Here is a 26,290-nt window from a genome sequence, read left to right on the forward strand (position 1 = left end):
GGAGCGCCGACGCCCCGCCCCCGAAGGGCCACCGCCCAGCCGCTCGCCGGCGCTGATCCGAGCTGCGTCCCGGGACAGGGGCCGCAGGAGGTGAGCGCGGGGTGAGTGGCGGGATGAGACGCAGGCGCCAGAGGGGTGGCGGGTCGGGCCCCTGGGCGGCGGTGCGCGGGCGCGCGGCGCGGGTGTCTCCTTGCAGAGCGCCTGGGGCCACGTGGGCCCTCCCGGAGGCTGGGGCGGAGAGAGCCGCCGGGGCCGCCAGACCCTGGGCTCGGCTCGCCCCAGACGCCTAAGGACAGGGTCCTGGGCCCACGTCACCGGGCGTGGGGCATGTCGATTGGGCAGAAGTTTAAATGCCCAGGGAGGAAGGGGACTGGCCGGGACGGGACCGCGCAGCCCCGCCTACGACCCAGAAGTGCCTTGGTTCAGACTCCTCTCCTCTATTTTGCGGATGAGCATCGATCCCAAGGCCCGGGGTTTGGAGCCTCGCTTCGGTGGGTAACAGGTGGGGAATGGGGGCGGGTTCACACCGCCAGGCTGGTTACGGAATGAGGGGCTTGGGAAGGTGGACCCTCGGCTTGCCTTTTACCTGTTTAGGCCCATCTGTTTCTGTAGGGCATCGGGTTAGAGATTAGGGAGGAAATCCTGGTCTCAGTCCCTGCCCAACTCTATGAAGGACTAAAGGAGAAAGTTCTCCGGTTGGGGCTATGAGAGAAGGTGGCGGTGAGGTGTGTTTAAGGAAGTGCCCCCCCACGTGTGGAGTGGAAGCTGTTTCCCAGATGCTAGATAGGACCCCAGTGTGTGTGACATTTGCTGGTGGCACAACGAACCCAGAATTCTTGTTAGGCTTACCAGGCTTCCTGTGGAGCAGGGAGTGGAAAGTGAAGCTTGTTTTAAAGCGGTTGCTTTTCAGCTGAAGAGGGCCCGTTTGCCTTCCAGGGGATATCTGGCAGTGTCTGGGGACATTCTGGTTGTCACTCACTCCCCTGCGGGACATTACCCGTGGCATGCAATGGGTAAGGGCCAGGGATTCTACTAAACATCCTCCAATGCACGGGACAGCCCCACAACAAAGACTTGTCCAGCCCAAGAAGTCGATAGCACTGTGCTGAGGCTGGGAAACTCACCTGTAGCACCTGGTCCATCCAGGTACTTATTGATTTCTTTTCCCTCCATCAGTTTCCCCAGTGGTTAGGGGAGGAACTTGGAATTAACGTAAATGAGAAGTTAGGGGTCAGGAGAGCAGTTATTCCTCTAAGAAGTGCCCTGCTTTGGTGCCACAAGTCTGCCTGTTCCCTGCTTGACAGGGACCCACAGGAAGCAGATCTGGGTGTTGAGGAGGAGGGCTGAAAACAGGGGCCCTCTCAGAGCCTAGGCCTTGAGTACTTTGCCCCAGGGCAGCCTCCCACACAGGGTGAGCCAGGGCAGCCCTAGAGCTGAAATGTCTCTGGAGATGGAGGAGGGGCAGAGTGAGCTCGTTCCCATAGATCTTCCCAAAACTACATAATGGTTGCCCTGCCTGGTGACCTGCTGGAATTTTTCCTTTGAACACTCAGCTAACTCCTCCAGCGATTCCTACCAGGAAAGTAATGTTCAAGGAATGACTTGGTGTCTCCCCAGTCTTCCCTCCTGCAGTAAAATGTTCCTGTGTAGCCCGGCATGGTGGCACAAACCTGTAATCCCAGCTACTCAGGAGGCTGAGACAGGAGAATCGTGAATTTGAGGACTCCCTGGGTAACTTAGCAAGACCCTGTCTGAAAACAATAAAAATTCCCCGCAGTGGGAACCCTAGGTTGGATGAGAGGCCAGGCAGACTCAGCTGCTGGTAAGGGAGGCACCCTGCTGGTCACATCATCTTAGCGGTGGTGAGAGATGAAGGACAGCAGAACCATGGCCCAATAGGCTCCAACTCGAAGCTGTTGAGTTGGATTCGGGGGATGTATTCCCAGCTTCCTGAGAACCAGGAGGGGTGGCTGGCAGGGTGACACAGGATCTGATGAGGCAGCCATATCCCTGCCCAGGAGCCCTGGCCACCCCACAACACTCCTTCCATTTCCCAACTTCCCATTGCTCCTTATCCTGGGAACCCTGGTGAAGTGAGCGAGCAGGTGGAAGTTTCTGGTTGGTTTGGTCTCCTTACTCTGGAAGACTGGAGTGAGACTCCCACCTTTCCAGTAAGCAGTAATAGTGGCCCCCACTGCATATGCCTCTGTAGGCACAGGACTGAGCACCCAGACCTGTACAAAGTTGTCTACCCCCAGTTCCTGGGAAACCCAGGAACTGCCACCTGGCCAGCTCATTCCTGAGCCACTGCTGCACCTGATGTCTGTCTCTCAAAGACAAACACATCCTCTCTTTCTCTAGCCCAGAAAGGAGACTTCTGTTCCTGTAACAGGAGGAATAAGTCACACCACAAATGCACTGGAAGGCCCCTGGGGTCCCAGTTCTGCTCTAAGCTCTGCGATGGTATTTTTCTGTGGCCTCTGCCAGGATTCTGTCCTACTTGTATCAACTCTGCCCCATTCAGACACCAGATGAGAGCAGGAAGAGGTCAGGGCACTGGGAGCGAGTGCCTGCTGTCCCAGCGACCTCGGTGAGCCGCCTGGGCTTCCCTTTGGTCCTGCCCTTGCCTGACCCCGGTGCTGTGTAGAGATAGGCTTGTCTCCCCAGCAGGTCCCCTAGGGTCTCTGTGCCTCATACTCTGGAGCAGGAGAGGTGTTGCCCTGCTGCCCCAGGGGATTTCCAGAATGAGCTCATGCCTTGCGCTGTGTCGGAAGTGGCTCCCGGTTTCCTTTCCTATCCAGTCGAGCCAGGCTGGGGGAGGAGGGGCGGGACATCAGTGCCTGCTGAATACAGCTGACCTTGAGTAGCTCGGTGACTGGGAAGGGGACACAGCCAGACTGGGGCAGGTGTCCTCACAGGAGGAGCTGCTCCCTGCTCCACCACTGGGAAGAGCAAAAGCAGGGACCTCCCCGACTGCCCCTCAGGTCACCCTGGCCTGGCTGGGAAGTAGGCAGGTATTAAGGGCTCAGCTTCTCATCTCCAGGGAGGTTCAGAGAGCCACCTTCAGTAAGTTTATCCGGAGACCCAGACACAAGTGGCCTGTGGTTCGGAAGCTTCTGGGCAGCAGTTCCAGCCACAGTGCTGCCCCAGGCCCTCTAGGATAGTGGTTGGAGCCAGGTGGGTAGTACAGAAGGCTCCTTTCAGGGCCGCTGGCCTGGGGTGAGGAGCGAGCGTGGTGAGCAGCCATGGAATGGATAATGACAAGCCCAGGGGGCCAAGAGGGAAGATCCAGGACTGACAGGCTCAGTGGTCCACCAGAGTGCTCTCTGTGGGAGGTTGTAAGGTGAGGATTCCGGTGGTGACCTCGGACAGCCTTCAGCCAGGATGCGGCCATGTGTGGATGATCTTGGCCTCTAATGCATGGCTGCTGAACATGGCAGTCTTGGGCACAGCAGAGGCCCACCCATACTCATCCAGAGTGGCCATTCTATTAGCATTCTGTAGAAGTAACTGTGTCTGGGGCAGGGGACTTCAGTGCTTTTGGGGGCCATGGGAAATGAGGGATGGATTTCCATTTGGGCCTGAACTGCAATCCCCTGCTCACACCAGGAGTCTTCCTTCCTGCAAGCCTGTGTGTCCCTGATGGCATGGGGTGGGGGTCACAGAGGTGATGCCCTCAGCTGGATCCCTCTGGCCGAGGCTCCTGGGCAGGAGTAGGGTAAGCTGCCAGACCTGTTCTTCTCCTCTGCCTCCCAAAAGGGGTGCACACCTGTACCCCCAGCATCACAGGTGGTACAGGGAGGGCTTCCTGCCCCTAGTCTCTGGCAAGGGGCACCTTTTTTCTTTCTTGGTGGGCCTCCCTGAGTCCTTGCCTCTGTGTGGCCACCAGGGAGGCCTGGAAGAGAAGGGTGGGGAACCCAGCCTGAGCCCCTGGGACCTTATCAGCCAGGGAGCATAATGACAGTTGCTTCCCGCCCTCAACCTCAATTAAATGAGATAATGCTTTAAAGGCCCTTTGATAGAAGTGCCACCCAAGCTTTAGGTGTCGCCTCTTCTGCTCAGAGGCCTGGAGGGGTTCCTGAGCCAATGGCTTTTATACCCAGACTACTCTGCACTACCCCCCAGGCATGTCCTTGTGCCTCTTGGCCTCCCCAGTTCCAGGTGCCACAGAATGTGGGGCCCCTGGCTGGGCTGGGGCCCTGCCACTCCCTGGCTGTGGAACTATGGATGGGTGACAGAGCCTTTCTGAGCCTCAGTTTCCCCACCTGTCAGGTAGAGTCCTGTCATCTCAGAGGCCCTTGGCTCAGATACAGAGGCCATGTGAGCCATGGTGGCAGAGCCCAGCCGGAGAACAGAACAGACTGCCGGTTGTGTGGCAGGCACCGTACACTCAGGCTCTGTCACCTGGCTGGCTCCCTCCTTGGTGGGGCATCACCCCCTTTCATAGCAGAGGAGACAGGCTCAGCAATGCATATGTGCCTAAAGTCTCCCCACAGTGAGGTGGCCAGGTCGGGTTTGAGCCCTGTCTCTGTCCCCAGGTCCCCCCATTCCTCAACAAGAGAACCCCACATTGCCCCAAAGCGAGGTGGGGGTCAGTGGGCAGGTGACTCTGGAAGCCTTCTAGTATGGGCACAGCCCAGTAGGCCTGGGACCAGCCTCTTCCAGGGAAGTGGGGTGCCTCGGGGTAGGGTTCTGGGAAATCAGGTTTATTAGCTCCTTAATGACTGTTTACAAGCCAAAAAGTGTCTGTCTGGCATATTCCCTCCCGCCGAGGGGCTCCCTGTCGACAGGAGCATAACTGGGCCTTCAGAAGGGAGGCCGCCCAGCGTCCTGTCCTGTGGAGGGGAGGGCCGGGGAGCCTGTAGCTCCATGGAGCTCTGGGAGCTCACACCCAGCCAGCAGGGTCGGTTTCTGGTTGAGTGATACTGGGCAGGGTGCTCTACCTCTTGGTAAGATAGGGTGAGACTTTGTACCTCAACTGAGCATGCTCCTGGAGCGAGCTGTGGTTAATGGTGATGAAGCCACCCAGATCTCAGATCACCAAGGGGCTACTTAGCACCAAGAGACAGACCATGAGAAGGCAGGTGGAAGCTGGTGGGCTCTGACCTTGTGAGCACAAGACAGAGCCCCAGCTGTGTGTGTGTGTGTGTGTGTCGGGGTGGGGGTGATCAAGGAGTCCTTAGCAGAAGTGAAGTGGGCCTCCCCTGCTCCCACCCCAGATGAACCCCATCCTGCCTCACCCTCTGAGCATGTGATGGCCCTGTGCTGCTTCTGAGGACCAAGTGGAAACCTAAGTCCCAGTAGTCCATGTTCCAAGAAAAGCAAATCTTGAAGACCGGAGCAACCACAGTTCACGCCAACCTGTGTGGCAGCCAGTGTGTGCTCCGTCTCCAGGAGCCCTCCCACATCCTGGTGTCTGGGCCCCCAGGGAGGGGCAGCAGACCCGAGGCCTCCCCAGAGGAGGCCAGGCTGCTGGGCAAGCATCCCAGGCCAACACTCAGTCCCTTTCCAGGGCACCTGTGTTCCTGCTCAGCTGCCATCCACTTGGCCTGCCTCCACCAACAGCTTCTGGAGTCCAAAGGGGAGGCCAACTGGGGAGGCCTGGCCACATTCCTACTTCCTGTGCCACCTGCCCCAGATATTATCAGCAACTGCTGTATTTTGGGCTTTGAGGATGCAGGTCTCGGACACCCCCACCTCAGCCCACTTCCTGGACTGGGGATCCAGTGGAGGAGGAAGGCATCTACATTTCTACCAGACCTGCTGGCAAGTGGTCCTGAGAAGGGCCAGGTGGGTGGAACAGAGGGGCATCAGGCTGCCTGATGCAAGGCCAGGGTTTTCTGCCGGCCCCCTGGCACAGCATGCCCAGGCTCACCCCCTCACACCCTGCACTGGTGGCTCCCTGGAGCCTAGTACCCACTTCCCATGTGTGTGGTATGGTGGGCAGTGAGGCCCAGGCCAATCTGAGTCAAGGGGAGCCCAGGGCCTGTATCTGGTGTGGAAGGGTCCAGAGAAGCTAGCAGTTCAACTCCTGAACCTGCCCCTCCAGCCCTGGAAGAGGGAGGGAAGAGGGAACTAGGGGCTCTCTGGGGAAGGGTGGCTTTTTGTTGGCTCTGGAGTCTACACGTTCCCTCCATGGATGGCCATGGGGCACAGCTCACGTCCCCACATCCCCACAGCTGGTGCTGAGTTCGTGTCTGGGCGGCCAGCTCCCAGCTCTCCCTTCGGCTGCCCTGCCTCTACCTGTGGTCTTCCTGGCCTCCCACCTACCCGGGCACAATGCTGCAGCTATGCCTCTGTGTCTCTCACGGCTAAGTCCTGTCCCCAGACCCGAGGCCAGTCTTTTTACTTTCCTGCCCTTCTTTGCCATTGCCAGGTCCAGGAGATGTGCAGGGGAGAGACACCACTACGCAGGGTCAGCTGGGGGACATGTGCAAGGAGACGGGGTGACGGCTCTCATGTGAGCCCTCCTTTGGCCTGTGGAGGGGAGGGGCTGGACAACTTCCTGAGGTCAGCAGAACCTGGGGTTTTGCTGGGGCCCAGCTTCCTCTTTGCAGCTTTCTAAAAATGCCCCAGTTCCCAGCAGGGCCACGGGAGCGGAGATGAGTTCTGGTTTCTGTGGTCAGGGAAGCGGGGAGACGAGAGCTTCCTGGCCCTCACCCTCGTAGCATCCTGTGATCCAGCCCCGGCGCCCCCTCCCTCCCACTGCCCCCGGGCCTCCTGCTCTTTGGGACCCAGTGGACTCACCCAGGGCTCCAGAGCTGGAAGTGACTTCTGGGCCACGTTGTGGTTTCTTCCCTTCTTTTGTTCAGGTGACTTGTGTCCCTTCCCCAGAGGGGACTCAAGTGCTTCCTGGTTGTGTCCAGTGGAGGGGACAGAACTGCTCACTCCTTGTCCAAGTGCCTCCCCCTCCCTTCTGTCCCCATTCCTGGCCATACAAGGTTCGGCCCTTGCATCAGGCCAGGGGACTGCGGCTGCGGCTCCCTGCCCTGGCTCGTCGGGTCCGCGGAGCCCAGGGTGTGGGGAATCCATCTACCACCAGGAGAAATGCAGGACCCTCCACAACGTGCCGGTGTAGGGGTGTAGGTGGCCAGTTAGTGGAGGAAGGGCGGGGACTCTTGGGAACAGGTGGCACTGCACCTGGGTGAGCTGGGAGGGGACGGTGGCTAGCACTCTTGGAGCTGAGGCTCATGCCACCTGTGCAGTGGGGAGCAGGGCCCTCCAGCCCCCTGCCTGGGCTGACCGCCAGGTCATGTTTTGGGGCCTTCCTGGGGTGGCCTTGCCGACGCTGCAGGGCTTGGTTGGGAGTGCCCGGCCCCGCCCTTTGTGGGGAAACCGGATTCTCCGGGCAGTGGCGGCAGAGGTTTCTGAGTCTGCACTTCTGTGTGCGCCTGTCTGATCCCCGCTGCTGCTGGCTGGGTGGTGCTATCTGGAAGGTCCCTGGAGAGGGACACTGACCCCTGGCCACAGAGGCCTTAACCCATGGGGACCTCAGGGATCTGAATGCTGCACTTGACTTTTCCTCTGGAACTGCCCCACCTGCCTGCTCTCGCGGCGGTGGCCACCATCCTGAGGGAAGAGGAAATCGAGTCTGGCCAACCCTCAGCCCTGGTCTCTCTACCCAGGCCCCTGTGGTGTCCCCCAGCTTCTCGGAAGCTCAGGCTAAAGGCCTTCCCCAGAATCCTGACCAAGATCCAGCTTGGGCAAGTGGCCATGACTAGGGTCTTCAATCCTCCCCAGCCACGGGCCAGCTGTGGAGACTGGCGTGGGGGTCTTGGAGAGAGCAGCAGATGTAGCTGTGGGCAAGAGGAAGCCTGGTTCCAGGATGTCACAATTTCCTTTGCAGTGAGCAAGCATTTCTGGGGGCGGGAGATAAGTGGCAGGCGGAACGGCTCAGTGCTCCTGTGCCTGGCCTCTGCCGTCTGCCCTGTGCGTGGGTCATGCAGGAGCCCAGAGTGGGTCTGACAAGGCCCACCCCTGCCCCAGGCATCTACCAGCCCACCAAGCGCCTTCCCTCCCACATTCTGAGGCCCATTCACTTCTGAGCAACTTGGGGGCAGGTGGTCTTGGCAGGCCTTCTGCTCCATGATGGTGCAGTGTATGGGCTTCCTGCAGGGGGTCAAGCTGGCCATGACCCTGTCCAGCCCCCACCCCATTAACAGAAGGAAACTGAGGTACAGGGTGGGGCTGCATATGGACGTCACCCAAGTCTTTGGCCCCACTCAGTGCCAGCACGCCCACCTGCCCCTCCTGAGGTCAGACTGCTTCTCTTTGGTGCCCCCAGGATTGTCCTGGAGCTGGCCCAGGCCCAAGTCTTAGGTTATGCCTGCCCTTCCCACCAGGAGACCAGCACATAGGCCAGCAGCACAGAGGGTGTCGTGGGTGGGGCTCCCAGCTGGCCGGTCGGCTCCTCAGTGCTACAAGGAGGACCTGCAATCAGCCTTGGAGCAGGGAGTGGGGTCCAGTGGAGACTCATCCTGGGCCAGCACCTGCCATTCAGCAGGCTCTGCAGTGAGCAGAGGGGCAGGGGCAGGTGGACCTTCCTCAGAGGAGTTCTCCAGAGGGGCTGCTTCCTGGGCTGGCTGCAGGATGGGAGGTGGCTTCTGAACAGCGCCTGTGTGGGCTGACCATCCACAGCCATGCAGGCTCCCGCCAGACTCCCATCTCCACTGATGGGGGCCAGCAGGGTGTGGGGCACTGTGCTGCCCAGGCCCGGGTGGGGAAGACCTACCTTGGGCAGATCTGTGGGTGCTGCAAGAGAGCAGGGGCGACAGGGCAGGCTTCCTGGAGGAGGTGATTTTCCTTAAGGGAGCAGTGTGAGGTGGCCAGCAGACAGGTAGATCCTGGTATGCCCAATACAGGGCCTCAGAAGAGAGGAGACAGAAGCAGGGGAGCTGCAGAGGGCCAGCATCTCTCTGGTGGCTGTGGGGCAGGCCTGAACTCTGACTCTGGGAGGGGCGAAAAGCTCCAGAAGGCACCTGCCTTCCTGGAGCCGCAGACAACCTGGACTCTGGTGGCCTCTCCTGCCACCTGTGCTGTTTTCTGCTGCCTCCCTCCCTTGGTGCCAGTTTCCCAGGGCGGTGTCCACCCGATGCCCTCTCTCTGCACCCTGGTCCCGGAGGATGCCAGGCAGGGCTCTTTCCTAGTGGAGGCCCCAGGTGAGACTGTTGCCTTGGGGTTGTCCCCACACAGCTTCCTCATGTGACTGCCCGGGCTCCTCAGAGCCAGCCTGGCCCAGTCCCTTGGGTCATCTGCCCTTGATCTCAGAGGGGTGTGAGGTCAAGACTTCTGCTGAAGCTGAGGCTAATGGTCCTGCCTTAGAGAAGCGGAGACGTGAGGCAGGCATCCCGTCCTCACCCGACACCCCTCACCTGTGACTGGGGACTCTGGCAACCAAGGGCCTGATACCACATGCAAAGCACTAAGGCAGTCCCGATAGAATCAGAGGGACGTGGCTCTACCCTCACCTCAGTTTACCCCATGGCAGTCCCAGGCCAGTGCGCAGCTCTGGGTCTGCCAGCTTCCAGTGTACCCCAACTTTAGGGAAAGAGGGTCTCTGTCTCTTAAGAAGACCTCCATCTTAGGGCTCAATGTCTTGAGTCCCAGCTGCACCCCTTCCTGGATGTGTTAGACTGGGCAAGTTCCTGAACCTCTCTGAACCTCCATTCCCCCACTAGTGATAATGTCTGCCTCAAAGGGTGTTTTAAGAACCAAGAGGAATGATGCCTATACAGGGCTGGGCAAGGTCTGGCACGTGTGGACTTAATCCGGCCCAGCTGCCATGGCACTTCCCGGCATCTCCCACCCCGAGGAGGGCCTGCACATGCTGTGCCACGCCCATAGCATAAGCCCCACGCAGGACTTCCTAGAAACCCACAGGAATGCCACCAAGCTGCCCTCTTAAAAGTGATTAATTTTATGTTATATGGCTTTCATCTCAGTAAATTATTAATAAAAACAACAAAACACCTCCCTCTGATTTCTGTGCTGCCTTAAGTATCTGAATGACACTAATGGAAGAGAAATCCTAATCAGGAGGCAGCCACTGCTCCCTGGGCTTTTAAAGTTGAATGCTTCTTTCAATGCAAAAAAAGAACTGGGACCCTCTTGACTTCACCATCTGGCTCCCGTAGGGTTCCAGCCAGCGCCCTCTGTAGGTGGTGGGAGGTACTGCATGCTGAGCCCCCTGCGGTGACCCTCAGCTGCCCAACTCAGCTCCAGGGCCCTTTCTGTGCATCTCCACTCATCCTTCTCTGAGGAGCAGGTGGGATAACCCCCATTTTATGAGTGGGGAAACTAAGGTCAGGAAGCTGAAAGACCCAAAGGATGGTGTGACTCTGAGCCTGCTTGCCTTTCTTTCAGGTCAAGAGTGCAGAGAAAGCTGCCCTGCTTCATCTGGGCCGTCTGTCCACCTGTCCACGGAGCTGAGGCTTCCCCACTGTGCATCTGAACAGCGAGGAACGGGCAGGAACATGTTCTAGGCACCTTCCAGTGAGCCGCAGGAAGCCGCAGGCCCAGCCCAGATCTGAAGGTAGGAAGCCAGGTGGCCCGGTGGGCTGGGCCAAGTGCCGGCCATCTCACTCATTTGGTTGTTTTTTAACAAATATGTTCTGATGGTGCCTGTGGGGCCTGCAGGCTTTTGGCAGTATAGGTGGAAAAGGCAGGAGACAGCAGTGAGCAATGGAGACTGACAAGGGCAGAAGGAGAGGGGCTGCTGGGTGGCCAGGGGGCTGCTGGACAGCCAGGCAGGGCCCCTCTCAGCAGGTGATAGCCAAGGGGCAGAGCGACCAGCTCAGGAGGAGCTCCAGTATCTGTGGTGCTCCTGCCTGAGGGGGCTTCTCCATGACTTTGCTGAGGTGTAGTCCTTCAGCATTCAATTTGCTTCCTCAGGCATGCCACTTGGTGGCCGTCTGTACATTCAGAGTGACCATCTCCACAGTATGAGTAGGACCAGAAATTAGCATGTTAGTGGTTATTCCCACCCTAATCAATGAAGCAAACCCATGACCCACACATGGCGCCTCTGAATGTTTTCTCATTCAAATAACTGCATCAAGAATCCTAATGACAGCTGTCGTGATTAGCTTTACAAACTCAAGACAATGAACTTTAGCCAGTATTTCTGATTGAGTCACAACCCTGATACTGACGCTAGCTCTTTAAAATGGTCAGTTTTGTTATGTGGATTTCATCTCAATGAATTATTAATAGAAACATCAAAACACAACACCAATAAAAATAGGACTCACCCTGTTTCACTCAGGAGGACCTGGGGTCACTAAAGGTGTTCCACTTATATCGTGTTATAATCTTTTTTAACATGACAGAAGATCGCACCCTTCTCAATCGTATTTCAAATAACACCATTAATTAAACTCTCACTAACAATAACAATAGCACTTGTGTCAGATACTTCAGAAAGCTGAGGAGAACAGAGGCTCCGTTCCTCGGGCCGAGGTGAGGCAGGAAGGACATCATGGCGGAAGAGTGTGTTGAGGGGAAGCAGCTCACATGCTGATCAGAAAGCAGAGAGACTCCACTCACCAGATACAAAATGTATACCCAAAGCCACTCCCCAGTGCCCATCTCCAGCCACACCCCAGCTGCCTCCAGTTACCAGTCAGTCCCATTAGGTGGATTAATTCACCGATTGGGTTACGGCTGTCACAAACCAACCATTTCTCCTCTGTACCTTGTATTGTCTCACACAGGAGCTTTTGAGGGACCCCTCACATCCAAAGCATAACACCCGCAGAGGTTGAATAATAACGGTCATCACATATAACTCAATACTAACAACTTTCAATCTAACAGTTTACATCTTACTTACAATTAATATTTCTATTACTTATTTAACTTCAAGGAAAAAAAAAAAAAGCCTACCACACTGTCAGATCTAACATATGAAATAAAACCCCACTTGTTAATTTCTTTTCTTTTTTTAAAATTTATTTCCACTGTTAATTTCAACAGTACTTTTAACACTTTTGTCCCTAGAAGGTCTTCCCCCCAACTAACTAGATTTGCCCCACAATGAATGATTATCAAAGAGTCATAAACAATAGCATTATTACGCCAACATCCAGACATTATAACACGATTAAACTTGTATTTCTACGTAACTTGTTTATTCAGTATCACTAATACTGTTCCCATCATCCAACAACACAAAGATGAAATGACAATTTGAAAAAACAAAACTAGCTCCTCTTTTGCCAACCCTAATAATTTTATCCACACTTTCCCTACCAATAACACAGATTACTATCAATTCTAAACTAGGAATTTGGGTTAAGGAGTTCACGAGACTTCAAAGCCCTAAGCAAATAACACCAATATTTAATTCCTGAGACTCTTTCCCACATCAATTGAATGCAAATCAACCACTTTAATTAAGCTAAATCCTTATAAATAATTTATATCCTAGATGGATAGGATTTGAACCCACAAAAACATAGTTAACACCTGGCCAGGCATGGGGGCTCACAACCGTAATCCCAGTGGCTCGGGAGGCTGAGGCAAGAGGACTGCAAGTTCAAAGCCAGCCTCAGTAACTTAGTGAGGCCCTGAGCAACTTAGCAAGACCCTGTCTCAAAATATTTTAAAAAGGGTAGGGGATGTGGTTAGTGGTGGAGCACCCCTAGGTGTAAAAAAAAAAAAAATTAGTTGTCAGCTAAATTCCCTAATCAGCTGGTTTCAATCTACTTCTCCCTCCGGGTAGGGAAAAAAGGCAGTAGAAGCCCTGGCAGAGTTGGAGCTGCTCCTTTGAATTTGCAGTTCAGTTTGATAATTCACCTCAGGACTTGGTAAAAAGAGGGTTCCACCTGTGTATTTGGATTTACAGTTGAATGCTTGCTCAGACACCTTCTCCCACCCATCAGTTGCTGGTTATTCTCAACAAATCACAAAGACACTGGAACATTGTAGCTCCTGTTCCCTGCCTGAGCCCGTATTCAAACTGAAAGAGGCCAACCTGGGGCCCTGCTGGCAGAGGATCAGCTCTGTAATGTCATTATTACTGCCCATACCTTTGTGATAAGTTTCTTCCTAGTTCTAACCAGCCGTACATGGAGGATTTGAAAACTGACTAGGCCCTCTAATAATTGGAGCCCCTGGTATGGCACTCCCTCGTATAAGTTATAAGTTCGTGCCTAAGACCTCCATCATTTCTACGATGAATTTCCTCATTTATAAGTGAGGCAGGAGCTGAACAATGTATCCCCCGTTAGCTGGAAACCTAGCGCACAAAGGAGCTTCCGTAGCCCTACTTTTCCACCGCATTTAACAGGTGTATCCGCTCTTCTGGCAGCCATTTATTTCATCCCCCCTGTTGTGAATACCAAGCCCTGCTCCATCTCAGCGTCAGGCAGCACGGTCGGTCTGCTCAGTGTTCGTGGGAGCAGTACTATGACTGCTTTCACTTCCTGGTTTGCAGCAGATATTACCACGCTCCTTCCCTACCGGAGCCTCAGTGCAGCTTTCCTGGACCCAGCTGGAGGTGGAGACCCAATCTGATTCTGTAGGCACCCAGGAGTATATATTCTTCTTTTACCTGGACTTGGCTTTATTTCACAGAGTTACTTCCCTGTGATTTTACAGGAATAGTGAGCTTTGATATCCATTGGTTTGCTAGGTTTGCGGTCTGAGCCCACCTTTGGGCCGTAGGAATAGATGCTGATGCTGGAACACATTTCACATCAGCAGCTCCAAGTATTGCAATTCCAACCCCAAGTTAAGTCTACGGCCGGCTGGCCACGCTACATGGAGGAAGCACCCCATGGTGCCCCATGATCCTGTGGGCTGAGCCCTAGGATTTATTTTCCTATTTAGAGTTGGAGACCTGCAGGAATCGTCTTAGCCAACTCATCATTAGACGTTGTCTTACATGATGCATCTTCTGTAGCCGGTCCCCCTCGTCCCCCTCCGATCCAGCCATACGAAGGCCCTAGTCTGCTTGTCTCTTGAGACCTCGTTTCCTGGCCTTTGCATGGAAGGGGTCCCACAGCAGGTGGTCTTCACCAACACCACGTCGTCAGGGTCACAGGCTGCTTCGGAACTTCAGGCCTTCCTGTGGCTGGGTCACATTCAGGATCGGGGATGTAGGATCTCTTGCTTATCCATCTGTCTATCGACGGGCATTTGGGTGGCTGCCACCTGTGGGCTCTGTGAATAACCCTGCTTGGAACGTCCCCGCCCAGCAGGGACATGGTGCTCTCTTGTGAATCCGCGAGTACCTCTCCGAGGGAGGACCTGTAGTCTCCCTGGTGTACGGGTGAGGACCTGGGTGACAAGTGAGTCCAGTGACTCTTCCCAGCAGCAAGTGTAAGGCAGCAGGGAGCCTGGGGCAGCAGGGTTGGGGAAAGCAAGAGAGTGGGAAGAGTTGGAGCCAGCAAGGAGCTTGCAGCGAGAACAGGAAGTCCTGGATTGAGGAGGAGTGACATGGCTTCAGCGGATTGTAGTGTTGAGGCAGGTGGAGGTGGAGGGACACAGAGATGGGGCTACCTATGGCTGCTGTGTTGCCCTGCTGCCCCCACTTTGACTCAGAGATGCCCCTGACTGCAGGGCTCCCCTGTAGCCTCTCCAGGCTGTGAACACACATCAGCACCATGACAGAGGGTGACCTGGGGTCCCTGGCCTCATAGAGGGCTTCCCAAGCATCCTGGGAAGTAGAGGAGAGAAAACAGCTGCAAGTGTTAGCTGAAGAAAGGTCCTGAGATGGAGCAGAAGCTGCAAGGAAGAGAAGAAAACAGCCCAGGGTGTGAAGTCTTGGGTCCAAAAGGAATCCAGGGCTGGTGGCACAAGCAGAGAAAAGCCCCAGATGGGGTGAGTTGCCACTTCCTTGCAGGGGGCCATCCAGTAAGGTCCATTGACATTCCAGATGCACTTGCCATCCATCCAGCTGCCCGCTTCTAGAACTTAGTCTTGCAGTACTTGAACAATCACACGTATATTCAGGGCATTTGTGGCAACACTGGACACAAAACGTCCTAAGTAGAGCCAGGCATGGTGGCACTTGCCTGTAATCCCAGCAGCTTGGGAGGCTCAGGCAGGAGGATTGTTAGTTCAAAGCCAGCCTCAGCAAAAGTGAGGCCCTAAGCAACTCAGTGAGACCCTGTCTCTAAATAAAATACAAAATAGGACTGGGGGTGTGGCCAGAGGTTGAGTGCTCCTGAGTTCAATCCCTGGTGCCCCCGCCACACAAAAAAAATCCTAAGTAACCGTCTACTGGGAAGTAAGTCAACCTTGGCAGGTTCCAGTCCATGAAATCATGGCTGTTGTCAAAGCAGACAAGGTGGGTCCGGCTGTACGGACTGATGTCCATGGTACAGATTAGGAGGTGTGAGGTTTCAAACTACATGTTGTTTCCAGCGGCAGGGAGGAGGTCCTGGAGGATGGGCCCTGGGTTCTCTTTCTGCTTCAGAGTTCTGCATAATTTCTTAGTGACCATGTATCACTTTATTGTTAAAATATTTTGTCACTGTGAACAGAAAAAAGTACCAGACAGGTGGCAGTTTCAGTTACCTTTTTTTTTTTCTTTTAAGAGACAAGAGTTTCCCTATGTTACCCAGGCTGGCCTCAAACTCCTGGTGAGGGCTGGAGTTGTGGCTCAATGGTAGAGCGCTTGCCTGGCACGTGTGAGGCCCTGGGTTTGATTCTCAGCACTGCATATAAGTAAAATAAAAGAGCCATTGACAACTAAAGAAAAAATATTTTAAAAAATAAAAATAAAAAACTCCTGGGCTGAAGTGATTCTCCCACCTCAGCCTCCCAAGTAGCTGGGATTATAGGCACCAGCCACTGCTTTGGTCTTCAGTTATCTTTGAAAAAGAAGCTGGACAGTCCTGGGGGACAGGGTGCGAGCATGGTGGTTTCTCTTCTCTCCAGGACCTAGGCTGAGCCACCCCTTCCTGCTGCGCCTCGCAGAGATCTTTCCTCCAAGAAGCACCTGCGCACCACCCCCAACACCCCACTTGCTGTGCAGTCTCCTGCCCAGGACAGCCGTGGGCACCTTACTGGTGGCTCAGTGCACCAGGTTGTCCTGGGGCCTTCTCCTTCTCCCTCCATGAACCCTGTCCCAGAGACAAAGCAAGGTCCTATGGCCAGGAAGCCACCCGTGGCCCCCTGCCCGGCCCAAGCAGGCATCCAAGATCACCCCAGCTTGGCATGCTTGCTTTCCATGCTCCTTCCCTGGTGTGGTTCTTGCCGAAAGCAGAGAGAGCAGAAATACAATGAGGTGGAAAGCTGGGGACCTCCCGACCCCCACCGAGGTAGAATGCAAATGAAGGTCAGAAATAGACCTCTCACCACACCCCACCCAGCCCGCCCGCAGCCTGGCTGCAGTGGCCAGGCTCGGATAGAGCTAACTGGGGGCCGGCTGGCTCTGGACCTGGGCTGCCTCCCTGATGCCAGGGTCCTAACACCTATGGGGTTCTGCCACCTGTCCATGTGCCCACACCCCCCTCTCCATCTCTGTTCCAGCCACCTGTCCACCATGGCCTCAGCTGATAAGAATGGAGGGAGTCTCTCTTCTGCATCCGGCAGCCGCCTGCAGAGCCGGAAGCCACCCAACCTGTCCATTACCATCCCACCGCCTGAGGCCCAGGCCCCCAGTGAGCAGGACAGCATGCTGCCTGAGGTGAGGGGCCAGCCTGGGGCTCGCTGCCTTGCCCTAGGCAACAGATGTGCCCACATGACACCCTTTGGACTGTTGCACTTCCCCATGAGGGTCTCCTTCCTGAACCGCAGCCTCAACTAGCCTTAAAATATCTAAAATGTCTCAGGGAGCTCGGGAGCCCCATCTCCTGGGGGCGCTGGGGAGCAGGGAGCCTTGTCCCTGGGAGGGGGCTTGCTGGCAAGCCTGCACACTGGGAGCCTCCTGGGCCCCGGCTCTCGGTGCCTCTTCCGAGGGCTGATGGGCTGCGCAGGCCCGGGTCCTGTAGCTCCAGCAGCCTGCCTCTGCAGCCCTGGTTCCCTGAAGAGGGTGGACATGAATCGGCATTTGCATGTGGACTTTTGCCACATAAAGGACTCATTGAGAGTAGGCCCCAAGCAGTGTGGGCTCCCACACAGCCTGGGACATAAAGGGGAGCTATGTTAACATCGCCCGCTCACTCCAAGGACCCTAGCACATGTGAAAACAGGAAGGACCATCCTGGGTCAGGGAAGGCTCTGGATGGGGAGTGCATGCTGTGGTTCCCTGGAAAACATTAGAAAGTGATAGTTTTAAATTTGGAATGAAAGGCTGGGTGTGTGGCAGAGCGCTCGCCTAGCATGTGTGAAATCCTGAGCTTGATCCCCAGCACTGCAAGAAAAGAAAAAGAAGGGTTAAATTTGGAATGAAGGGTGAGGCTTGTGGCTCGGTGGTAGAGCACTTGTCCAGCATGCGTGAGACCCTGGGTTCCTTCCCAAGCCCAAGCGCTGCAAAAAAATAGTAAGCGAATAAATTTAGCACAAAAGCAGCCAGGGTGTGGAGGGGGCTGAGCTTGTTCTCTGGGCTTTCCCACTGTGATCCTTGCTCAATTCGGGCCACACACGTCACCACTGCCCTCCTTCCCACCCCACAGAGGCCCAAGAACCCACCCTACGTGAAGAGCGTCAGCCTTCAGGAACCCCGGGCACGATGGCAGGACAGCGCGGAGAAGCGCCCTGGCTTCCGCCGCCAGGCCTCCCTGTCCCAGAGCATCCGCAAGTGAGCACCCCTGCCCGCCACGGCCACCTCAGCCCGCTGCAGGTTCCGGGCACCCGAGTTTGCTGGGCCTGGCCCTTGCAGCCCCTTTCCAGGAGGCAGGCTCCCTGCAGAGGGGGGACCGAGAATCTAATGCCGTGGTCTAGATGGCAAAACCGAGGGCCCGGGGTGTGTGCCTTGCCAAAAGTCACGGTGAGGCTGAGAGGATTCCCGGAGCCCAGGGACCTCTGCCCTGCCCAGGGCCTTCTCACCCTGGTCCTCATGCTCCAGCCTTTGCTCCACCCCTGCTGACCCGATGTCAGCCAGGGGCTCAGGGAAGGCCGACCCCCCCGAAGGCACGAGGGTGCAAGCAGGAGCACCCTCCTCAGCTGCCCGGGCGCTGTCCCCTCGGCACACGCTCACGTCCTGCCTGCTCCTGCAGGGGCGCAGCCCAGTGGTTCGGGGTCAGCGGCGACTGGGAGGGCAAGCGGCAGCACTGGCAGCGCCGCAGCCTCCACCACTGCAGCGTGCGCTACGGGAGGCTCAAGGCCGCGTGCCAGAGGGACCTGGAGCTGCCCAGCCAGGAGGTGCCATCCTTCCAGGGCACCGAGTCACCGAAGCCCTGCAAGATGCCCAAGGTGAGCCACGGGGCCCAGCGCAGCTGGGCTGCTTCCCCTGTGGCCGGGTCAGCTCTGCTCACCTCCCATGCCTTCCAGATCGTGGACCCGCTGGCCCGGGGCCGGGCCTTCCGCCACCCGGATGAGGTGGACCGGCCCCACGCCCCCCACCCACCGCTGACCCCGGGAGTCCTGTCCCTCACCTCCTTCACCAGTGTCCGCTCTGGCTACTCCCACCTGCCCCGCCGCAAGAGGATGTCCGTGGCCCACATGAGCTTCCAGGCTGCCACGGCCCTCCTCAAGGTGAGGCCTCCTGCAGGCTACTTCCCTCTGCTGCCCCTCTCCCCGCCCAGAGCGGTCTAGAGCTCGCCGGCTGTGTCTTCCATGCAAGGGCAGTGTGTGTGCTGGGCCTCCTGGACAGGGGGACCCTGAAGCCCAGAGCCACATTGTGTCCTTCAGGTCCTGGTTCCACATGAGCCCCCTTCAGCCCCCTGAGTTTGGGGAGTGGGATTCTGCACCCACTTGTACAGTGAAGTAGGAAGTGCACTCGCCACTCACCCGCCTGTGCTGGCTGAGCCCCTGTGATGTGCTGGGCATGGGGGTGTGCAGAGTGCGGGGATGTTACCATTCATGGTGGTCGGTGTAGGAGGAGTTGGTGTCCAGGCCCAGGACAATAGGGGGCATCAGGGGAGCAGGGAGGGAGCAGCATTCTCAGCCAGGGGTGGCCTGTGTCAGGGCCTGGAGGCAGAGGGGAGGCCGCGGGTACTTTGGGGAGCAGCAGTTCGATGCAGGAGTGAGGGTATAGAACCGTTGCTTTGAGGAGCGGGATGCTGGCTGCCCAGGTCGGCGCAGGGTTGCCAGCGCGGCGCTGAGTCCACGTCGTGCAGTGTGGTGTATGCAGGGCTTGAGCTGCTGGTGCCCTGGCCTGGCCTTCTGCTCTCAGGAGCCCCTTTGGCCTGTGCACTGTCAGATGCTCCTTGCCTTGGGCAGGATTCCTCCTCCCAAGGCTCTGTGCCAGGAGGATAACTTGGCAGTCCCTTGGGGGCTGAGGATCCAGGTCACTCGGCCCTGGTCCTGATACCCAGGCCTCTACTCCATGCCCAGGGGCGCTCTGTGCTGGATGCCACTGGACAGCGGTGCCGGGTGATCAAACGCAGCTTTGCCTATCCCAGCTTCCTGGAGGAGGATGCAGTCGATGGGGCAGACACTTTCGACTCCTCCTTCTTTAGTAAGGCAAGCATGGCGTGTGGGCCCTCAGGGACAGGGGATGGGGCAGCCTGGGAGCTGGGAGAGGTGACCTTGGCCTTGATGTGTCCTGCCTGGAGCCCCTAAAAGAGTCAAAGGCCCCTTGGTCCATTAGTGTAATGGAGTGCATCCTGCATGGGGCTTGCTGTTGGGCCCCACTTTCTGTCAGGCCAAGCAGGGACTTTGGTGGGGACAGTGCCCTCTGGGAAAGTCCCCCTTAGGACTCACAGGCACATGGCTTCCTCTGCCATCCTGAAGAGCCTGTCTGTCCAGCCTGGTTCTGCCCTTGAACTGGCATGTGGGGGGACAGTAGTTTGGACAGTGACTACTTACACTGTCTTTTTGTGTCCCTCCCCCCAGGAAGAAATGAGCTCCATGCCCGATGATGTGTTTGAGTCTCCCCCACTCTCTGCCAGCTACTTCCGAGGGATCCCACAGTCGGCCTCCCCCGTCACCCCCGATGGGGTGCAGATCCCTCTGTGAGTCCCTCCCCCAGTCCAGCAGCCCAGCAGCCCAGCTCGGGGCTTCACCAGGCCTTGTCCGGCCCCTTTGAAGCCCATGGTGAGAAGGGGGGTGTGGGGATGTCAGGCTGAGAGCCACCGTCCCCACAGGAAGGAGTGTGGCCGAGCCCCAGTTGTGGCCCCCAGGCGTGGCAAGCGCATCGCGTCCAAAGTGAAGCACTTCGCCTTTGACCGGAAGAAGCGGCACTATGGCCTGGGCGTGGTGGGCAGCTGGCTGAACCGCAGCTACCGCCGCAGCATCAGCAGCACGGTGCAGCGGCAGCTGGAGAGCTTCGACAGCCACCGGTGAGGCTGCGGGCAGCCAGCAAGGGAGAGGGGCAGGATTCCCGGGCCCCAGGACACTTCCCTATTCATTCAGCAAGTGCTTTGTGGCGTCTTGGGGCCAGGGGGGTGGTGAGCATGCATGCAGCCTGGGGGGCCCTCAGAGCTTCCCTCCTCTCCATCTCCTGCTTCTGGACCCGTGTCCTGCGCCCAGCTCCCAGATGGCTGTCCATCAACTAATGTTGATTGAGGGCCACCACACACAGGCCCCAGAACAGAGCCCCCAAGAGAAGGGGTCAGAGAGGAAAGGACGGGTCAGGGGAAGCGTTAGACGCTGGAGCCAAGCTCAGCATGGTGGCGTATGCCTGTAATTCCAGCAGATCCAGAGGCTGAGGCAGAAGGATCACAAATTCAAAGCCAGCCTCAGCAACTTAGCAAGACCCTAAGCAACTTAGGGAGACCTTGTCTCAGAAACTAAAAAGAGCTGGGGATGTGGCCCAATGGTTGAGTGTCCCCTGGGTTCAATCTCTTGTACTAAAAAATAAAAAAAGAAGCAGCTGGAGCCCAGAGTGAGGCAACTAGAGGAGGCCAGACATAGACGTCTTGAGGGAAGCCAGAGACTGGGGAAGGCAATTCTCTCGGTGTGTGATTGACAGTGTGATCTGATAGACATTGGATCCCAAGTGTCCTGGAGAAGATAGGGAGTGGAGGTGGACAGCTGGTGGGGAGGGTGCCATCAGCACGAGGTCAGCAAAGAGAAATGGGTAGGGCCTCCCAGGCAACAGAAAGGGCACATGCAAAGGCCCTGGGGCTGCAGGGACCAGGTTGTGTTCCTGGAACTGCAAAAGGTGGGTAGACAGGCAGGAGAGGTGGGCCTGAGCCACAGGGCATCATCGTCAGCAACCGGCTGATTTTGGATGTTATCCCAAAGGCAGTGGGAAGCCATTGAAATTTTTAAGCTGGAAATGCATGTTACAAGCTGCTTTGAAGGGCGAATTGGGTGAAACAAAGTCGAGAGCCCAGTGGCAGCCCCCCAGAGCAGCGTGGGCTGGGCTGAGTTGACCTGGCCTCTGTCCACAGGCCCTACTTCACCTACTGGCTGACCTTCGTCCACATCATCATCACGCTGCTGGTGATTTGCACCTATGGCATTGCACCCGTGGGCTTTGCCCAGCACATCACCACCCAGCTGGTAAGTCGGGCTCCTTCCTGGTGTCCCAACCTCCCCAAGAGGCTTCAGCACAGTGGGCACCAAATCTGTCCTGCCATAAGACCCTGGCCTAGGCAGGAGGGGCTTGGGGCTCACCAGAGCTTGGCCTCTTCCCAGAGACTGTGCCCTGGGGACACTGTCCCACTCGTTGCCCTCCCGGCCACGCCAGGGCGCTTGCTCTTCTGACCACCTCTCGCACTACTGCAACAGGTGCTGAGGAACAAAGGTGTGTACGAGAGCGTGAAGTACATCCAGCAGGAGAACTTCTGGGTCGGGCCCAGCTCGGTGAGGCCCCGGCTGGGCGGGACCCCCCGAGCAGGAAGCCCGCGTCCTGTCACCCCAGCTGCTCACCAGCTTGCGGCCCCCTCATCAGGGGAGACTCTGAATGGAGTGGAGGTGCGGTGGCGGGCCCCTCCTGTGTCTGGGACCCATGTCACCAGCTGCCGCCTCCACCCACAGATCGACCTGATTCACCTGGGAGCCAAGTTCTCTCCCTGCATCCGGAAGGACCGGCAGATCGAGCAGCTGGTGCTGCGGGAGCGAGACCTGGAGCGGGACTCGGGCTGCTGCGTCCAAAATGACCATTCAGGCTGCATCCAGACCCAGAGGAAGGACTGCTCGGTGGGACAGCCCCAGGGTGGTTCTGTACCACTCTGCCCCTGCTGGCCTGGGGCAGGGGCCCTTTAGGAGCAGTGACACGTTCCCTCCATCCTCTTCTCCGCCCGCACCAGCCCTGCACCCCCACAGGCGCTCTGCCAGCACAGGGGCATCCCCAGCCCAAGAGGCAAAGCCAGATGTCGAGGGCTAGCGAGAGCGGAGGTCTGGGAGGTGCACCTGAGCCCTGGGGAAAGGGAAGAAGGCCCTGACCTGGAAGGTCCCCTGCCCGCACCGATGGGCTGGCCTTGCCACAACATGACCAGACCTCCACCCTCCAGGAGACTCTGGCCACTTTTGTCAAGTGGCAAGATGATACTGGGCCCCCCATGGACAAGTCTGACCTGGGCCAGAAGCGGACATCAGGGGCTGTGTGCCACCAGGACCCCAGGTACAGCCTGGAACCACCCACGGGTCGAGAGTGGCCCATAGCTAGGCTGTCTGAGCTTCCTGCTGGGACACTGGTTAGTGGACATGACTGGTTCCCCAGCCCCTCCCTCATCTTGCCCAACCTGGCCTCTGCCTCCAGGACCTGTGAGGAGCCTGCTTCCAGTGGTGCCCACATCTGGCCTGATGACATCACCTTGTGGCCGGTGAGCATCCCTGGGGAGAGGTGGTCTGGGAAGGGCTGGGGTGGGTTCCAGTCGATCAGACCTGCTCCCCCTTGGTGCTCCTTTGCAGATCTGCACGGAGCAGGCCAGGAGCAACCACACAGGCTTCCTCCACGTGGACTGCCAGATCAAGGGCCGCCCCTGCTGCATCGGCACCAAGGGCAGGTGAGCCACCCGCCCAGAGCTGCAGCTCCCGTGCTGGGCTGAGTCTCCACTTCCTACCTGCTATGGCCAGTGCCGGGCTCCAGCCTAGGTACACTGGGGCTCTTCAGCGTCCTGATGTCCCACTTTTTTCTTCCTGTCCCCACAGCTGTGAGATCACCACTCGCGAGTACTGTGAGTTCATGCACGGCTATTTTCACGAAGAGGCGACACTCTGTTCCCAGGTGGAGTGAGGTCTTGTGGGGAGGCCCTGGGCTGGGAACAAGGGCTGTCATCCTGGGCAGAGGAATCTGGGCTCTGCTGCCTACAGAGGCCAGGCCTGTGCACTCCTTCCTGCTCTGGGGCCTCAGACTCAGCCTGCCTCCGGGGACAGCACTGACCCCCACGTGCCCCCACCTCAGGTGCACTGCTTGGACAAGGTGTGTGGGCTGCTGCCCTTCCTCAACCCCGAGGTCCCTGACCAGTTCTACAGGCTCTGGCTGTCTCTGTTCCTCCATGCTGGGTAAGAGGCTCCTGACTGCTCCCCAGCCACAGACCTCTGTGACGGCTCCCAGCTGGCCCCCAAAGAAAGGGCTCTGAGCCAGGGCACAGCGGCCCCCTGTAGAGCTGCTGCTCCCCATGTGCTTGGCACCTGTGCAGACGTGGAAGGCTGATGCCTGATGTGTCCCCGCCCCAGGGTGGTGCACTGCCTCGTGTCTGTGGTCTTCCAAATGACCATCCTGCGGGACCTGGAGAAGCTGGCTGGCTGGCACCGGATTGCCATCATTTTCATCCTCAGCGGCATCACAGGCAACCTCGCCAGCGCCATCTTCCTCCCATACCGGGCAGAGGTAGGGACTTGGGGGACAGGGACAGGGAAGTGGGACAAGACCCCCTTGTAGAGCCCAAAACTTTGTGGCATATGGCAGCCAGCCCCGCTGCTCCCTGCCCCGCCCACCTGGGATCAGCTGGAGGGACACAGGGTCCCTCCTGTGCCAGGCTTAACAGCAGATGGACAGCTAAGCTGGGGGCTTATCAGTGTGTCCCTTAATCCAGGGAACAGTGATACTCTTGAGTCACCAGGGATCACAACCCCCTCCCTGCTCAGCTGTCACCTCCAGAAAGACCTTCCTGAGCTGCTGTCCCTCGTCCTGTCCCTTACCCTGTCCGTCCTATCTGCTTCATTTCACCTTCTACCGTGACCTGCCTGATGGCGTATTAAGAATCCACAGACCTGAGTCTTTGGAAATGTCCGTGCATGGCTGTTCTTGACCTGCAACTGTAGCTGTCCTTTGACCTGTTCAGCCTAACTGTTCGCTGCTGCGCTTGGTCACCCCCATTGCCTCTCCCTCCCCTCTGTGTGCAGGCCTGTCCTGCTAACTGCGCAGGCCCATGCCTGGCAGGGACACAGCAGGTGCTGTTTGCTAAAAGGTGAAAGTGACCGGTCAGCCCTTGAGCTCCCGGCTGGCCTGCCTGGGAGTGGGGTCCTTGGGCTGTGCTCCCTGCCTGGCACCGGGTGACATGCCTCCGGCCTGCCCAGGTGGGCCCGGCCGGGTCGCAGTTTGGCCTCCTCGCCTGCCTCTTCGTGGAGCTCTTCCAGAGCTGGCAGCTGCTGGAGCGGCCCTGGAGGGCCTTCCTCAACCTGTCGGCCATCGTGCTCTTCCTCTTCATCTGCGGCCTCCTGCCCTGGATCGACAACATCGCCCACATCTTCGGCTTCCTGAGCGGCATGCTGCTGGCCTTCGCCTTCCTGCCCTACATCACCTTCGGCACCAGCGACAAGTACCGCAAGCGGGCACTGATTCTGGTGTCGCTGCTGGTCTTCGCCGGCCTCTTCGCCTCCCTGGTCCTCTGGCTCTACATCTACCCCATCAACTGGCCCTGGATCGAGTACCTCACCTGCTTCCCCTTCACCAGTCGCTTCTGTGAGAAGTATGAGCTGGACCAGGTGCTGCACTGACCCCGGCCCAGCAGGTCTGGGCGCACCTGCCACCCACTGGGCACTGACAACAGGGGCTGCAGAGCCCTGGGGTTACTGGGCCCGGGGCCCACTCCACCTGGCAAGGTGGCTGTGTGGACAGTCGGCAAAGGCAAGCTTCCTGGGAGGGAGACCCTCGTTTCTCGGGCCTGTGTTCTTGGCCAGGGCTTAGGGACACCCAGGACACCTGTTTCTCCAAGGTTCAGACCCCAGCTTCCTCCCCACTCCCTGCTATAGGGTCCATCTACATGCTCGCCTGGAGCCCAGGGCCTTCTCCCCATGGTCAGTGTGTGATGCCCTCCCGGGACATGTGGCTGCTCCCTATTGTCCCCAGGGCTGGGGGCCCCACCACAGCCCCCCTTCCTGTTTCTCCCCGCTCCCTGCCCTGAGCCTGTCACAAGCTCCCGGGTCGGGAGGGGCTATCGTGTGGGGCAGAGAACAAGCAGACGCACGTACATGGGGCCCCAGGACCCTCTGCTTGTTCTCGGCAACAGGCTGGACCCCCAACCCACCCTCCAGCCCACGCTCCACTTCCTCATGCTGCCCTTTAGGTTGGCTCTGATGACAGGTGTCCCTGCTGCTGCCGGGCTCCTGAGTAGGGGTGGGACTGAGCCACCACAAAGGCCGCCTCCCAGGGCTCGCTCAGGTCTGTTTTATTGTTTTTTGTTTTGTTTTTACCAATTTATATTATGGTCCTAATTTTTTAAAGTAACGCTAACTTTATATGGATGATGTCTCAAATGTATTAAATGAAACTCTTCATGGAAGCCTTGTCTTAACGGAGACCTCAGGTAGAATGGAATCTGGAACTTTCAGGGGTGAGAGCATCAGCCATGAGCTGTGCAGAGGCAGTGGCTTGGCCCAGGGGACAGTAGGAAACTCATGGGACTTCAGGGACTTAGTTACCAAAATCCCAGATTAGGGTCACGAGGAAGATTTAAGTGGGGCCTCTGTGAGGACCAGATCACATCCTTAGACCTCAGGGCTCCCCACGCCAGCCTACTCTGATTTTGGTCCAGGGCAATGAGGGGGCTTTCCATGTAGAGCATGGCTTGTCCTGGCAGAAACAGTCCTGGGAGACAGCAGGACACTTGTCCATCACTCCAGGCAGAGGACAGGTTCATTCACTGTGCCTGTTCCACACCCACAGACTTCACACCACATCAAAGAGCCACCAGGGAGGCAGGGGACATAACTGCTTTATTACTAGGGGCTGAGGAGCCAGTGTAGGTGCTGGTGGGCGACTGAGGAGAGAAGAGAACCTAGGGAGGATGTTGGACACACAGAGTGCCCAAGGACTCGGGGGCAGGGTCCCCTGTGGGCTGTGCTCCTCACTACTCCCATCCCAGGGGTGGAGGGCAAAAAGGTATCCATGAGGCTGGGGAGG

The 26,290-nt window shown here is 57.5% G+C and overlaps 1 protein-coding gene across 4 annotated transcripts; it reads left to right on the top strand.

Moving 5' to 3' along the window:
• LOC306657235 (inactive rhomboid protein 2) lies at nt 1–26,287 on the top strand. Of its 4 annotated transcripts, none has more exons than XM_079133039.1 (19): nt 1–90; nt 10,363–10,531; nt 16,480–16,636; nt 17,565–17,689; nt 18,108–18,303; nt 18,382–18,585; nt 19,387–19,515; nt 19,888–20,006; nt 20,139–20,333; nt 21,390–21,501; nt 21,730–21,804; nt 21,979–22,140; nt 22,455–22,564; nt 22,703–22,766; nt 22,855–22,949; nt 23,095–23,170; nt 23,348–23,448; nt 23,623–23,776; nt 24,466–26,287. In XM_079133039.1, exons 3-19 carry the CDS (start codon nt 16,493–16,495, stop codon nt 24,883–24,885), a joined length of 2,481 nt encoding a protein of 826 aa, XP_078989165.1. In that variant the 5' UTR covers nt 1–90; nt 10,363–10,531; nt 16,480–16,492; the 3' UTR covers nt 24,886–26,287. The 4 variants fall into 4 exon arrangements, with proteins under 4 accessions (XP_078989165.1, XP_078989164.1, XP_078989167.1 ...); XM_079133038.1 differs by having other exon boundaries at nt 15–101; XM_079133041.1 differs by lacking the exon at nt 24,466–26,287 and adding an exon at nt 24,047–24,374 and having other exon boundaries at nt 15–101.
• Nucleotides 26,288–26,290: the final 3 nt, after the last annotated feature.

This window comes from Sciurus vulgaris (assembly GCF_902686455.1).
Source record: "Sciurus vulgaris genome assembly, chromosome: 3".
NCBI lineage: Eukaryota > Metazoa > Chordata > Mammalia > Rodentia > Sciuridae > Sciurus > Sciurus vulgaris.

Excerpts from the sequence above, each read along its gene's own strand:
- LOC306657235 (XM_079133039.1), top strand. The coding sequence starts at position 16,493 with ATGGCCTCAGCTGATAAGAATGGAGGGAGTCTCTCTTCTGCATCCGGC. Across the intron at positions 17,690-18,107 it reads CTGTCCCAGAGCATCCGCAA|GGGCGCAGCCCAGTGGTTCG; the intron begins GTGAGCACCCCT and ends CTGCTCCTGCAG. Across the intron at positions 23,777-24,465 it reads TCCTCCCATACCGGGCAGAG|GTGGGCCCGGCCGGGTCGCA; the intron begins GTAGGGACTTGG and ends CGGCCTGCCCAG.